At 56.9% G+C, this 15,093-nt stretch overlaps 1 protein-coding gene across 4 annotated transcripts in view; it reads left to right on the forward strand.

Annotated features, from left to right (window-relative positions):
• DENND2A (DENN domain containing 2A) overlaps positions 1 to 8,070 on the forward strand; it is a 67,436-nt gene extending 59,366 nt beyond the window's left edge. For all 4 annotated transcript variants that reach the window (XM_082309676.1, XM_082309675.1, XM_082309674.1 and 1 more), the window contains 6 exons: positions 1,934 to 2,111; positions 2,928 to 2,969; positions 4,342 to 4,459; positions 5,090 to 5,329; positions 6,399 to 6,485; positions 7,398 to 8,070. In XM_082309676.1, the coding sequence (XP_082165802.1) occupies positions 1,934 to 2,111; positions 2,928 to 2,969; positions 4,342 to 4,459; positions 5,090 to 5,329; positions 6,399 to 6,485; positions 7,398 to 7,429 (697 nt within the window). In that variant the 3' untranslated portion in view covers positions 7,430 to 8,070. The remainder of the gene's footprint in view (positions 1 to 1,933; positions 2,112 to 2,927; positions 2,970 to 4,341; positions 4,460 to 5,089; positions 5,330 to 6,398; positions 6,486 to 7,397) is intronic.
• The last annotated feature ends 7,023 nt before the right edge of the window (positions 8,071 to 15,093 follow it).

Below are 15,093 nucleotides of genomic sequence, written 5' to 3' on the forward strand. Positions count from 1 at the left end.
TGAGAGCCGCGACAGAGGGGCAGACAGCAGGCATGCATGCAGAGAAGGGAGGAGGATACTCTAAGACCTTCCTAAACAAGGATGTGGAACCTGAGGGGTTTTTCCCATCTAAAGGCTTAAAGCTATCAGTCTGTGACACAACCTTTGATGGGTCCTCCTCTGTTTTTATAGACTATCCCCTTAAGAAAAGACAAGCCTCTGGGAGTGCAGGGAAGCTGTCCCCATCTTGTGAAGAGACTTTCTCAGCACACACGTCCCAAGCATCCCTCCCAAGCGCCCGTTCCCTACCTGTTGCAGTCCTAGATAAAATTCTCATGTTAAGCAGACTCCAGCCTCTCCCCTGGGATTTACTTATCTCCAAAAAGTGTCATGTGTTTAACAATGTTTACTGCCTGATTACTTCATATGGTCACACTGATATCCCAGCAACCATAATCATGTTCTGCTAAACTGAACTTATCTGATGAAAGCCAGCCAGCTGTAGCCCAGCTCAGCGTGTGTTAGTGTTACAGCGCAGGGATTCAAATCCACCAGACTCGGCTGGAGCAGGGGGTGGGGAGAGAAAGCAGGCTTCGCTTTTCAGAGCGAGCTCGAGTCCACACCCATCAACCCCCTTCCCTCTCAAGTCAGCAATAAACTGCCAGATCGGGGTTGCTGAGTGTAAATTCCCCTGTGGAGTTTAATGGGAGCCAGCTGCACGCCCATCCTCGGCGACATGAATCCTCCCGGCCGCACCAGCCGCCCTCCCCTCCTCCAGCCTTTCGAGACCTGGATGCTAGTAAAACAAAATGACGTTATATACAGGGTTTATAGCGGCGAGCCTTCCCCCTCCCTTGACGCATACAAATGCTTCCAGACCCAGAATGGATGAGTAACTGGTGCCCTGCGGCGAGCTCTGCCGTGTCTGACTGCAGACCTTGCCTGCCTCCTGCCAGATTGCTGATGGGGTTTCTGGACGGACCCTCTTGGAAGTTGTCAGCAAAGGCGCTTACAGCCAAGCCGCTGGTGGCATTTGAAGGGGGAAGAAGGAAGGCTGTGATCCTGTGAGCGACGGGCAGCATCCTGCAGAGGCCAGCCGTGTGCTCCCCCCCCTGGGATTTCACTCTCCCGTGGTTCTGATTAGCCTTGGCAGGCTCCACAGGTTGCAGGGTCCCTGGACAGCCTCAGCTGGAGACTGCAGCCTTCCTCCTTCCCCTGTGCTCCGGCATGGCTGCTAGGAGCTGTCGGTATGATTGGGACCGATAGAAAAGCATGCCGTTGGCACGCAATTACTCCTGCTAAGGGTTGCCCAAAGGCAAAGCATGTATCCTGCTCAGGTAGCAAGCCAAGGGGCGGGGGTGGACCATGGCTGGAACAACCTGCAGGAATGCTTGGGGACCTTGTGACTGCAGATTGTGGCCAGGGCTTTGCCAGGGGGTCCAAGCAGGCTGTCCAGCTGTGCTGACAAGGCCAAGAGTATGGCCAGCAGGTAAGTGGGCCACAGTGCAGCCCAACAGATAGCTGCTGTAGTGGTGGAGCAGTCTTCTACGTGCCATGGCTATGTGCTGTCTGTGCTGGACAGTATAGCCCCTGTGCATTCAGACCCATGGCTTTCCCATAAAAGAGCATAAACTCATTTCTCTAATGAGAGGCAGTGGTATGGAAGATCCCATGTCTGTGTGGTGTTTCCCGTCAGGGCACTGGAGGAACAGATGCTGGATTCAGTGGAACCTGTCTCTTGTCACATGCGCGTGGGTCAGGATTGTCTTTGAAACACGGTCTCCTGTTATGGGTCATTGCTCCTGAAGCTGAAAAATGGGGTCAGAAATTTGGGGAAGCCCCTAGTAATTACAGAGATCAATCAGGGAACAATTGAAAGAGCCCTGATTTCTAGGAAGCACCACTCCTATCCTGACTGACCGGCCATTGCCCTTGGTTGTGTTTCATCTTCCAGCACTCTCTCCAAGTGTTGCCACGCCACGGTGGCCCTCCTGTACCCCTTCACCTGGCAGCACACCTACATCCCCGTGCTGCCGCCTTCCATGATCGACATCGTGTGCTCGCCCACCCCCTTCCTCATCGGCCTGCTCTCCAGCTCCCTGCCCCGCCTGAAGGAGCTCCCGGTGGAGGAGGTGAGCCATGCGCCCGCACCGTAGCCTTGCTCTCGGTTGCTTCCAGTGGGCTGAGTTGTCTTCTGTCCCAGGAAGGCTGCTCCTGAGAGTCTGCCTTGGCAGCTGGCGGCATGAAGGAGCCGAGGTCTCGTCCTCTGGCTCCTGTGAGCGTGGGGTGAGGGAGGGGGTGGACATCCCCCGGGGAGGCAGAGGGCTGCACTCTGCCTCGTCTGCAGCTTGGGAAGGCATGGGGCTGGGATCTCCCACTGTGAGGCTGCTGCGGGTGGGAGATGATTTTATTAAAGTTTCTGTTGGTTTCTGCATAGCGCTGTCTAGGGGCTAAGCACAACATCTGCCAGGCTTGAAGTATGATTGCTACAAATTGGCCAGGAGAGCTGCCCCTCTAATTAACAGAGGTGCCTAATGAAAGGAATAAATAGTTAAGAACTGGATTCATGGTCCATAAGGGTGAACACAGCAAGGCTGAACATGGTCGGGGAGGCATTTCCCTCCCTGCCCACCCAGTGGACAACGGTGCAGCACAGGGAGAAAAGACAGAGCTCTGACCCCGACCTGGCGATGAGGAGCGGTGGGCTGGGCTTGGAGCACAGCCTCCTGCTGTCCAAGCTGTTCTGCGGTTTGCAGCGACGTCGTCAGAAAGCCGCAACAAGGGCTCCGCTCTTGGCTCGGGCTTGGGTGCCGGCTCCAGCTGCAGCAGTGGGTAGGAGGAGCAGGGACAGGGCCAAAGCATTTGCTCCAGAGCAATTACAGATTAAGATAAACTCCAATGATGGAAATAATGACTTCCCCTTTTTATTCTTGCTCTCTCATTCTTAGGTCCTTGTTGTTGACCTTGTAAACAACCGGTTTCTGAGACAGGTGAGCAGAGCTATTTCATATCCTTCATCATCTACTACTACACCTTACCGCCCTCTGTGTTTGCTGACCTGCCTGGCTGGCTGGGTCACTTACTCCCCACACAAACTGAGGCAGGATTTGTGGTTGGCAGTGTTATAGGGGTTGCTGCGTACGTATGTAATATGAGAGTCCCAAACTACAGCTGTTGAGGACCAAATCGTTGTGCATTATCTCTCTCTCTGTTTTTTTTTTTTTAAAGAGGGAAAATGGTGGCACTTGAGCACTGTGGGTCCTTAAGTGGCATCCTGTAAGGCTGAGGGCAGAGCTGGAAAGCCTCAGCTTAGCACTGCGTAGCACTGCTGGGGAGCAGCACAGGCTCTTCCAGCCTGTGTCTGTCAGTCCCACTCCTATCACGTACCCAGCCCTGAGCGGAGAAGGGAGCCTTGATGATTTCTTCAAATCCCTTCCTGCCCCGAGGAGCTTGTGATTCCTCACTCCTTGCGCTGGATGGGTCACAAGTAGGAAGCTGGTACACGGGAACCTAGCAGTTGCTCTGCAGATGAGATTGCCTGCTGATTTTTACTTCCCTTTGTCGTGGAGAGGAGGAGTGGGATATTGAAGGGAAGAGTATGGACGAGCAAACGTGCTCCTGGCTTGGGAAGCTGGTTTTGCCCCCGAGCTCTCTGGCAGATCGCTGAGCAGTGCTGGCTGCGTGGTCTCTGCCGAGCCTTAGGTCCCATGAGTGGGATGGGACAAGTGCACCTCCTGCTGCAGGGAGTAGTGTGTGGGTGAAGGCCACTCCTTTGGTGCAGTTCTCGCTTGCCAGCTGCCTCAGCTGCAGGGAATTGCTTTATCTTGTACCTCTCTTTTGGAGATTTAAGCTAAATCACGCTGTCTCAGCTAGGGCTGGTAGGAGCTCGCACACAGTCACCGGCAGTTCCTTGGTCTACAGGAACTCGTTACGCCTCCGTAACACCATCAGTGCCTGAGCAGAGCTGAGCAGGGGGTTGTGCTCACCTGGCCGCACGCCAGCATTGTTCAGATGCGTCCTTTCTGTGGTCGTGCGAGTGCTGGCAGGCAGACGGTGGGGCCGCAGGTGAGTGCTGCCCGGTAGCCTCCCAGATCAGACACCTGAAATTCTTCCAGAATAGGAGAATATTTGGGACAAGACACTCCCTTTCTCTTTCCTCTCGTGCTTCTTGATAGTCCTGGACTGGGAGGTGCTGGGAACGTGCCAAGCATATTACGCCTTCTCCCTGTCCCTCTTCCTCTCCTCACGGTTCATTTTTAGTGCTCCCCCTGCCGTGCTGGGGATGGGATAGGAGCTGGTGAGAAGGGCAGGGGCTGGCTGTGTCCCAGCTCCAGGCCCTGAGGAGATAGCTCTGTTTTGCAGATGGAAGATGAGGACTCCATCCTGCCCCGCAAGCTGCAGGCTGCCCTAGAGCACATTTTGGAGCAGAGGAACGAGCTGGCAAGCGACAAGGAGGAGGGCCCTGTCAATGGCAAGCAGGGTAACACACAGTGCCTTTCAGCTTAAAACCGTGTTTCTTCCTGCCCCTTTTTCTCCTGTCGCTCCTTAGGGGAGAACTAGGCTTGTATTGCATTTAACACCACAGAAGCTGGAGGTTAGGATTTTGGTTGAAGCTGGGTTAAATATTCCATTGTACCGGGGACAGTTCTCTTTGTGTGAAGACAAACAGTATTTACCCCTTCCGGGCTCTCTCCGTCCTTCCCTTACGGCTCCAGGGAACACTGGTACTCCTTTCGGGGGGGTCCCACGGGCCACTCTCTGCTGCTGACCGTCTGAGTGATGCAGGCTCCTCCGGGGGCCAGTCCACCTGCAGAGCTGCAGTCTCGGAGGTGGCCGTGTGGCTCACAGGCAAGTGGGTTGAGACAGCTCTTTCGGGGGTGGTACCAGCATCTCCTGGTTGCAGGGGAGCCAAGACAAAGCTTGGTGGCTTTCAAAGAAGTAGCAGCCCAGTCCTCTTCCGTGGCAAGCACTTCCTAGGATGCTGTCTCTCTTGAGCAGCTTTTTCTGCTGAGGCTAGATCTTAAAAAAGCCTGGGAGTTTGTGCCCAGGGCTTTTCCTAACATGTCCTTGCAGCGCTGTCCTCACTGCTGCCTCTTTCTTTTCTCCTTAGAGACTTGTCCTTTGAATGAGGTGGTGTCCGAGGCCTTTGTCCGTTTCTTTGTGGAGATCGTGGGCCACTACTCCCTCTTCCTGACCCCCACCGAGCGAGAGGAGCGGACCCTGCAGCGCGAGGCTTTCCGCAAGTCCGTCTCCTCCAAGAGCCTCCGACGCTTCCTGGAGGTCTTCATGGAGACACAGATGTTCGGGGGCTTCATTCAGGAGCGGGAGCTGCGGAAGCAGGGGGTCAGAGGTGAGGGGCTCTGCCTGGGCTCCGCAGTCATGGAAACTCCGCTGTTGCTCCCACGAGAGCCGGGAGGTGCTCACCAGCTGCCAGCTCCGTCCCCAGCACCGTGGCTGGAGGCTACAGTCTCTGTGCAGGGACACCAGGAGGGATGTGGTAGGGAAGCGCTAGCGCAGGCTGATAGTTTGTTCTGACACCCCTGCGTGGCCTTCAAGAAGTCACTCGGGGATTTTTTGTCTCTTTTTCCTTATCTTCCCAAAGAGGAGCATCACCTCACAGGAGCGTGGTAAGACATAGTGTTTGCACAGTGCATGGGAACTGGCTGCTGGAGAACAGGGGCTTTTTGTGCACGATCTGGTAGTTTCTCATTGAGGTTGAGGTTACGGGCACCCTTCACCGCTGCAGTAAGGGACATAAACGGTGCCCTTCATGTGTGTGCCTCTTCGTTCCATGCTGAATTCCCATCAGGACTGTCACAGTACACTGCTGGAATGACTTATTTTTGCAGTCCCTAGTGTTCCCTTCCCACGTCTAGAGGAAGAACTGGCTGGACTGGTTGTGGCTGTTTTGACTAGTAGAAAATATGGATGCTTATGTCCTTCCCAGAGCTGCTTCTGTTCTTTCACTCCTGTTATCCCACAGTCCCAAGGGCTCTACTGGCAGCTGAGGTTTCCTGTTCCTGGTGCTGGCTTAACACTTTCCCCCCAAGCACTAATGAGCAGTGGACACTTGAATAGGTGGCTGAGTAAAAGAGGTTTTGCAGCATGGTAAATCCTGTGTGATGATTCCCCAGATGATCTCACTTTCTGGACTTAGCCATGTTCGTAGCAGAATGAACGGCGGTTTTGTCTCTCTCTGTGTGAGGTACAAAAGCTCAGTCAGCCTTGCGGTGGGGAGGGAGGAGGCGGACCAAAGCTCCTGTCCCAGATCTGGGCTCAGCTGGTGGAGGAGGTGGGGTGAGTTGTTCCCTCTCGTGTGCAACAGTTCATTGGTAAGCTGGGACAGTATGCTTCCAGATGGGTGTTCTTACTTTTATTTATAGGGAAGCAAATTAGAAGGTGTTGACTTCTTTCTGCAGGTCTGTTTGAGGTACGGGCTCAGGAGTACCTGGAAACACTTCCCAGTGGGGAGCAGAGTGGAGTCAATAGGTTCCTGAAAGGCCTAGGTAAGGAACCATCAAAACCCTTGGCTTCTCAGGAGGCTTCAGCTTCTTGTTGCCTTCAGGTTTGGCAGCAGAGAAGCTGCTGCAGGGTGGCAGGACTCTGCTAGCGGTTGCGTGTGCTCTGAACCTTGAGTGATCGGTGCCTGGCCATGTGTCCCTGCTCTGGCACACTGTTGGCTCTGCTCCCTGATCTGCCACTTGTCTGAAGGCTGGTGGAGAACCAGAATCTGGGCCATGAGCTACATCTGTGTGTTCCAAGGGAGATGGATGGGTCTGAGGAGGCAATGGAGCAACCAGTGACTTGGGGTGGTGGATGCAGTTCCTGATGGGGGGAGTGACACGGTCTCCGTGACCTTCAGGTTTGCCCTGAGGGATCAGCAGTGGGAATCACCCAGGAGTATCCTAAGGTTGAATCCATTTTCCACTGTAAGAGGAGCTAGACGAGAGCTCCAGACTGAGGTTAGAAGTCCTTGATAAGTCATTGGACACCATGACTAAGACAGTTTGATCTTCAGTTCAGATCGCATCCCTGGCCCTCTTGTCTTTTCTTGACCATTTAAGAGCAGCAGTGTCTGTGGGGCTGGTGTGCCCTGCCTCTTACACACACTCTGGCCAGGTGACCTTAGTAATACGTTCACCTTTCAGGACCGCTGGGCAAAGGGGCTCCAGAATGTGTGCCGGGGGGCTTGCAGGGCCCCAGTCCGCAGCGCTGCTCCCAGGGGGTGGGCAGAGCTATGACCTGCTCTGCAGGCACCTGCGTGAGCTTTGCAGGGCAGGTGGCTGTGGGTAAGGACCCAGGGCTGGCAGCAGGGGCCATTCTCTCCATAGGCTTGCTTGGCTGGTGGTGGTGGGGAGAGTGACACTTGTTTTGTCTGTCACTGTGGGGAGCCCATTTTCCTTTCTTTGTGTCTCCAGGTAGCAAAATGAAATTTCTCCACAAAAAGTAAGAGCGAAGCACATCCTCATTCCACAGAAGAGAATGGCTTTACCATTTAACAGCAATAAATCAGACTATTATCAACCGTTCCCGTTCAGCCTGCTCCCAGGAGCCAACAGCCTTGGGTGAGCTGACCACAGCCAGGATGTGCTCGCACAGACGTGTGGTGCCGCAGGAAGATTTGATGGCTGCGAGGCTGCCGGGACAGGTTTCTGGATATCTACAGTACCATGCACTGGACCAAGCACTCTCTGAACTCTGCACTAGCATGTTGCAGGCATCCCAGCGGATTGGATCTCTTAGCTAGTCAATTCTTTGTTTTGTTGTATTTTTCTATTTATATTGGGGTTAGAACAATTATTAACCGATGACTCTTGCCCTGCCTCCTCTCTCTGCCTGGTGCTGCAGGAGGCCAAAGCGGGACTCCCACGGCCCTGAGCGGGCAAAGCTCAGGCCTGGAGGGGGGGAGGAACAGAGATGTATGGAAATAGGTCTCTGCAAAGCGAGGACCCTGAGGGCTGCAGGGATGATGTGGACTGACCAGGAGGAGCTTCCAAGCAAGGGAGAGGGGTGAGGGGGAACCACTAAACCTACTGAGGACTTGATGGGCCAGCCAGCTCCCCGGGTGGCTGTGCCAGGGGGTCCTGGCACGAGGAGAGGCCTTTCCTTACGCAGTGTAATTAAAAGCGAGTGGTGTAAAAGGCATGCGGACCCTTGGTGTTTTGGGGAGGGGGTCGAGCTGTGTTTGCCCAGCGGCCCACCTGGTGCTGAGCATGAGCCGGAGAGGACATCTAGCAGCTGAGCCCTCGGCTTGGCCAAGCCCTCGGCTTCCCCGTGAGCCTCGCAGCCCGGGTGGCCTCGTTCCCTTGTGTGGTGGCTGCTTGCAGGGGAAGCCCAAAGTGGAGCTTACCTGCAGGGTCTCACCTGGGAGACCTGCTCCCCAAGGGTCAGACAGGCTCTCCTCTCCCATCTCGGGTGTTGCTGCTGGGGAGCACGGTAGGAAGCAGGCAAGGGGAGCGTGCCTGCTGCTGCCGTCTGTGCTCCCGGCTGGGGAGGAGGTGGGACCTGCCATTGCCCCGCTCCTGCTCGCCTCTCCTCTGTTTTGGTGGGGAGGAGAGGTGGGGAGGCATCAGGGGAGGCACGTGGAGGTTGAGGGGGGCAGTGAGGGCTCTTTTCCAGCTGGAGTGAAAGCTGTTTCCCTTGCACCGCTTGTGAGGGCAGAGTCAAGAGCGGCCGGAGCATCCTTGGGTCTCCTCTGCTCTTCGGAGAGGAAGCCAGAGGGTGGCTCTGCTACGGCCCGAAGGGAAATCTCTTCCTGGCTCCTGGGGGGTTGCAGGCTGGGAGCTGTGTGCGGTACCTCTCGCTGCGGGCAGCCGTGCTGTGCTGGGCTACACAGGGCTGCCAGAGGTTTAGAAAGCAGTCCAGGTGCCCCTGTGGTCAGTGGGCTTTCCCGGGCGAGAGGGCCTTCTTGACCCGCAGTGGGGTTCAGAGGAGCTCACCTCCACTCGGTAATAGAGGGGGAGCCGTGGGTCCAGTGCTGCTCTGTGAATATTTTGAAGGCTGCGTTTCCAAAGTTTCCTACCGTGGCAGCCTCTTCCTTTGCTGGGTTTAAGGGCAGAGGAAATTGGTTGTGATGGATGGTGGCGGGAGCGGGCAGCTGGGTGGGTGGAGAGGTGGAGGGGTGAGAGCTTGGAGGGATGGTGAGAGCTTGGAGAGATGGTGCTCGCTGGCTCCCAGTGGAATGGGGCTTGTTATGTCTGTGACATGTGCCACTATCTGGGGGCCAGATAAGCTGGGCCAATGGCTCTAGGTGGCCATGCTTGAGCAGGGGGTTGGCCCAGATGACCTCCAGAGGTCCCTTCCCACCTCAACCCCTCTGCGGTCCTGTGGTGAGCCCCATAAATGCAGGACAGCAGTAGTGCCAGGCCAGGCAGGGGGCAGGCAGGCAGCACCTGCAGCTCTACGCTCCCCAGCTCCTGTGCGGGGACAGCTGAAGCAGCGATAGAGGGGGTCAGAGAAGCCGGCAGCATTTATCTCCCCGGCGGGGGTCAGGCTGCCGCAGGGGTGGCCAGGTGGGGGGCGTGGGGGGCTGCCCCTCGGGTGTGCTGAGCAAAACGGGCATGACTTAAAGCCTAGCCTGTCACAGGAGGCGGTGGTGGCCCGCCAAAGGAAACTGCGGTGGAGTTCAAGGTGAATCAAATGCTGTGTTTTAGTTCTTTTTAAAAGGTGTTTTTCTTTCTAATGGTAGCAAAATGGGGTTTTGCAAAGCTGGGATGCACCCACACATGCAAAGGTGGCCAGGATGCCTGCAAAGCTTTGTGGGGTGCTACATGAAGCTGATCTTGTGGCTCAGCTCAGGCCTCCAGAAGCAGGTGCCCTACGTGGTCCCCGGGGGCCCTGCGTTCCCCTTCCGAAGTGACGTTTTCAACAGCGTGGGACTTCGCCTTCCTCGGCGGGAGCCGTGGTAAGGAGCTGGGCGGGTTTCCTGGGCTGCCCGATGCTGGCAGGCGCCTTAGCTCAGCTTGAACTTGCGTGTGAGCACGCCAAGATACTGGCAGCTTTTACTGCAACATCCCACTCGCTCAAATCAAAACGGGCTGTGAAGTAGCCCCGTTTGTCTCATTTGGGGGCTCCAAGCGGGCTCTGCCAGCACGGGGCTCTCTGGCCACTCACTGCTTTCGTGGGCAGCTCTCAGGAAAGCGGGAATCAAGCCTACATAGTGTACAAAATCCAGGGGGGGTGTTAAAAAAACAGCAGCATGAGAAGTGCAGTGAAAGAAACATTTACAGCTGTGTCATTAAGGATTTAAAATGAAACTCGGACAGAGCGCGTTGGTCTCCAGCTGCCGGACAGCCGCTCCAGCTTTACGTCGAGCCGCGTTGCTCCGGGATGAGCAGGGCCCTGCGCCCCTCAGGGCTCTGGATGCTTTGGAGGAATCCACCTGTGAAGAAAAGAGCAGATGCCCAGAGAAGACTGTGTGAACAGAGCACGTACATTGGGTATGCCCTATATACTATAAACACACACATGCTATATATACTATATATACCCAGAACATTATGTTTGCCTACTGTACGTCCCACAGCCAAGGGTTTCCCACACCGGAGCTGGTGTCTGTGTGTTTGGTAGCCTCGGATGTGTTTCTCCTCCGTGACCATGTGTATGTGGGTGCAGACAAACGTGCTAAGGCAAGAGGCCAGCCTGGGGGCAGTACGGATGTACCGAGGGGTACTGGAGAACCGGGACACTTGCTCGGCATGGTTAAAGGTTAAAAGCTGCGATCTCTGCTCCCTAATGGTCCCTGGTTAAGTAAGCAGCTCGCGCATGCCAACGCGAGCAGCTCTTCGGGGCTGGGAGCCCGTGATGCCCGGGAGAGCCGCGCTTGTCGACTCCCAAGCCACCGGCTGAGCCCCGTTCCCCTCCTTGGCTTCCCCGCACAGGCTGTCGGCGTCCTGCAAGGTCTCAGAGTGCCGGGAAAATCTCAGCTCTTACAGATACTTACTGGAATGCCCCTTTCAGCATACAGTCGTCCGTTTGTCACTGACGGTGGCCAGTGCCCGCAGGACAGACAGAGCCCTGTGCAGCTGAGTTTAGGGGTCGAGGCCCTGCCCTGCACAGGGTGGGTCTGATTTGGGGTTGGGGGGGTGTAGCCGAAGGGCTGTGCTTGCGGGCGGCTGCATGTGGGGGTCCCCGGTGCCAGCAGCCTACAACCCCTCGCTTGCAGCCCACCTCTCTGCCTGGAGACGGCTTTCAAGTTGCAGGTGCCGGCGGGCAGCTTGCAGGTGTAGAGCCCCAGGCAGCCGCCGCAGTCCGAGGGCTTCTGGCAGGGCCGGGACTGGATGCCGTGGCAGGAGTGCTACAAGGGGAGGGAGAGAGGTGGCCACAGTGCTGGCGTCCAGCCTTGCCCAGCCCTGGCCTGGGACCCCCTGCCAGTCACAGCCCCGTCATCGCGCTCTGCTCATGCTGCTGAGAGCCCCGGTCCCCAGGAGCCTGTGCCATACGCAGGCTCAAACAGATACTTTCTGTGCAGGCTTGGCTGCTTGAGAGCAGCCTCTTGTAAAGTCAGAAGGTTTCCTTTTTGGGTGTGCACACCCCACAGCCGGTTAGTCAGTCGTTTTGGGGTGATGTGAACTGCTCAGCCCCAGGACCGCACTTGCCGGGGGCTGTTGGCTCCAGCACGCTCAGGCTGACAGCAGTGCGATGCCTGGGGGTGAAATGAGCTCAAAAGAGCCTCTTCATCTCCCCGAGATGGGCAGATGGACTCTTGTTAGAAAGCAAAGCCACCTTGCAGAAGATCATATGACATACTGGGATGAGCATTTGCTGCGGGATGTTTCGTTTCCATTCAAACCATCAAATAATGCAGTGAAACCTGCAGTAGCGGGACAAGCTGCTCACCAGGCTATAGAGCAGCAGCTTCATGCAAGGAGCTGGGGAAGTCGGGGCCCGAGGAAGCCGTTTCATGGGCAGCTCGTTACTGCTTCTGGCAGAAAGCGCGCTAAGCGGCTGGCCCCCACAGCTGACGGGCTGCCGCCTGCGCGGCACAGGGGGGTGCCCCCAGCCCACCTCCTGGGCACGGCGTTTTGGGACACACACCCCGACCTGCACTCACCTCCTGACCTGCTCACCGCCTGCGTGCACGGCCGTCAGCTCTGCTCTAAGCCTCCCCAGGTACCAGATGGGGTTTTGGGGTTGTCACTACCCACCACCCTTGTCTGCACCACAAGCCAAACAGTGCTGTGAGGCCATGTTGTGGCTGGCACTTTCACACTCGGCTCATGAGGAATGGCCCAAAAGCAGCTTTTCCATTTGATCTACCCCAGGGAGCTGGGAAGGACCCGTTTCTTTGGCCCCGTCCTCTCTGTTAGGTGCTCGTAACGCCCTTACACGTGGCCCCTCCGTGCCCTGCAGATGGGTCGGCCACGGGGGCTCGCCGAGCTGCCCGACCCCGCGGCCAGGAGCGGGGGCTGGCGCCTGCCCTCACTCCCGTCGCCCTGCAAACCCTCCATGCAAACCCTCATCCCCGCTGGCCGCGGGCGGGCTGTGCTTACCGTGTCCCCGTTGAACTTCCCGTGGCCCTTCAGGTGATGGCCCAGCCTGGGGCCCCTGCCGCGGGGGGGCTGCCGTGGGAGCCTCCGGGGCCTGCCAGGGGGGTCCTGCCCGCCGCTGCCCAGCGGAGGCTTGGCCATGGCCTTGCTGGGGGACCCCGTGCCGGGAGGGGCCTCTCCCACCAGCTCCCACACAGTGGCCGGGAGGCGGCTCCCCTCTGAGCCCTGCCCGGGCAGGCTGTCCCCTCCATCTCCAGGTGGCTGAAGGTCTTCTCCATGGCCCCCAGCTCCTGGCTGCCTCTCTGAGGCACCGGCCCGGCCCCCCAGTGCCTCAGACGGTGCCGGGGCCGAGGAGAGCAGCACCAGGAGGAGCGCAGTGACCATCAGGGCTGGGGTCTCCATCCCCGGGACCTGCCTTTGCTTGGGTCCCCCTGCCCGGACGATGCTGTTGGAGGCAGGAGCACAGGTGGAAGCTGCCTCTCTTCCCTACTGCTGGATCCAGCCAAAGTCATTTTTATAGGGCAGGGACCTACCCCAGGGGCACAGCCCTTTTCCCCCGCCCCTGCCGTGTCCCACCTCCTCGCTTGCGAGCAAACCTGGCTGCTGGCGTGGGCCCCCACCCCCTCCCTTGCGTTCCCAAACGCCCCAGCAGCCTCCCGCCACGGCCACCCTGTCCCCGCTTCACGACGGGTACGCGCATGCCTGCGGCATCTCTCGCTTGTGAGCACAGGGTCTCTTAGCTCAACAACACTTGCAAGCAAGGTCTTTGTAAAGGGAGGGGGGCTGCTGGTAAATGTTTGTGTGTGGGAGAGGAAGGGGGGATGTACGAGATCAAAGCGGGTCCCTTTGGCCTCTGAAAAGGCAGCCGTTGTATTTTCACTGTGGCTTCCTAAGGAGGTAGCACTGATGTGACACAGCTTTGTCAGTTCTCCAGCCCACCCCTGGTGCCTTCTCAGCTCTTTACTCAGTTTTAGCCAAATCTGATGGAAAGGCGGCAGGCTCAGAGGGAAGGAGTTGCTATCAGCGGGGTGAAAGTGGTCTGGGTAGAGGGAAGACACCCAGTTAATGCCTCCATCCATCGCAGTGGGAGCTCATTTCTTACTAAAGAGCAGAGCCCGCACAGGAGAGTTGTGTTTGACCAAGCTTTGATTGCTTTTGTGTTGTGTTAGATACCAGCGATCTGCTCCTCAGCCACGGGTCCTCGCCAGTGGGTGACCTCTATACGAAATGAAGGGTGAGCCCGTACTCCAGGCTTACTATCCGTCAGGTTCAAAAACTGGCCAGCACCAAGACCCAGCTCCACTGGCAATTAGTTTTAATGAGTTTCAGCATTCACTAAACGGTTGGCTAATTACCCACGGCGACTGCAGTTGCATCCTGTGCACATCGTGTGTTGGGAGAGGGGGTCACCCTTCCTCATCGCTTCCGTGGGAGATGCCCTTCTCCCTAATACTTGTCCGTATTTGGCATCTCTCTCAGATGGGGAAGGGATTGCACCTTCCACCACATCATGGCCTCTCTGTCAGCACCTTCTTGGACGAAAGGTTGCGGTCACGGTCCTGAGCATCGGTACCATCCTCTTTTCCTCAGCGCCACTTACTAGCAGGGAGGGTCACCCCCAGAGCCTTTTTCCACTGAGTTCTGGCTTCACATCCACCAAAGGGCAACATTTGCACATGCACGGGACTGCAGGAAAGATGCTTTCGTTCAGAATAGTTCTGTGTGCCTGCTGAGGGGGGACTGACAGCGCTGGCTTTAGACACGGCGTTTGGGTAGGATGCAATTACCGCTTCCAGCCAGAAGATAGCTCTGAATTAAAGAGCCGGGCAGGACGGGGCAGCAGTCACGCCACTGCAGCCTCCACCGCCTCCGGGCCGCTCCGAGGACAAATTTCCAGTGTGAAAAGGTGTCTGTGGTCCTGTCTGCTGTGCTGCATCCTCCTGATGGGAGGAAGGACTCTGGAGGGTGTAGTGAGTGCTTTTGTGCCCATGTAAAGCTGAGAGACAGTTCCCCCATCCCACCATGGCTTAAAAGTTAAAAAAGAAAACCGTCCACCACCGCAGGCTCTTCTGCAGAGTTGCTAGCCCATTCCCCTGGGTGTGAGCAAAAGGAGACCGTGCAGGAGACCAGACAGCTGATTTCTACACATCCGCCGGTATTATTTTCTGTATAGACAGTAAAAGTGTGTGAGCAAAACACAGGTATTTTCATGCACGGCTGTTGTAACGATGGAGCTGGACGCTGCAATCAGTGGCGGCTGCTGTAAGGCTGTAACGGAGAGGGAGGCTGTTTTGCAGACACTGTACCTGAAGCCTGTGTAGGACCCTGCCCGCCCCCGGACATCATTCTGGCATTTGCAGTTGCACGGTGGGCACTCCCCTGTGGACCAGGGATGAGTTCACATGGTCACCGTCCTTCTTACCTCTGATGTGGGAATGGCTCAGCAGCCTTGAGCCAGCAAGCATCCCCGTGAGACCCCCACAGAGGTCTCCCGCCACCGGCCCACTGCCAGCCCCTGCTACTCCCCTTTCAGCCACCGATGGCCCTGCGTGAGACTGAAAAAACAGAGGCAGAGCTCGTGTCTTCCCACCCTTGAATTTAGTCGCTCTGGGGCTAGAAGGCATCT

The sequence above is a fragment of the Platalea leucorodia genome (assembly GCF_965183815.1).
Source record: "Platalea leucorodia genome assembly, chromosome: 4".
NCBI lineage: Eukaryota > Metazoa > Chordata > Aves > Pelecaniformes > Threskiornithidae > Platalea > Platalea leucorodia.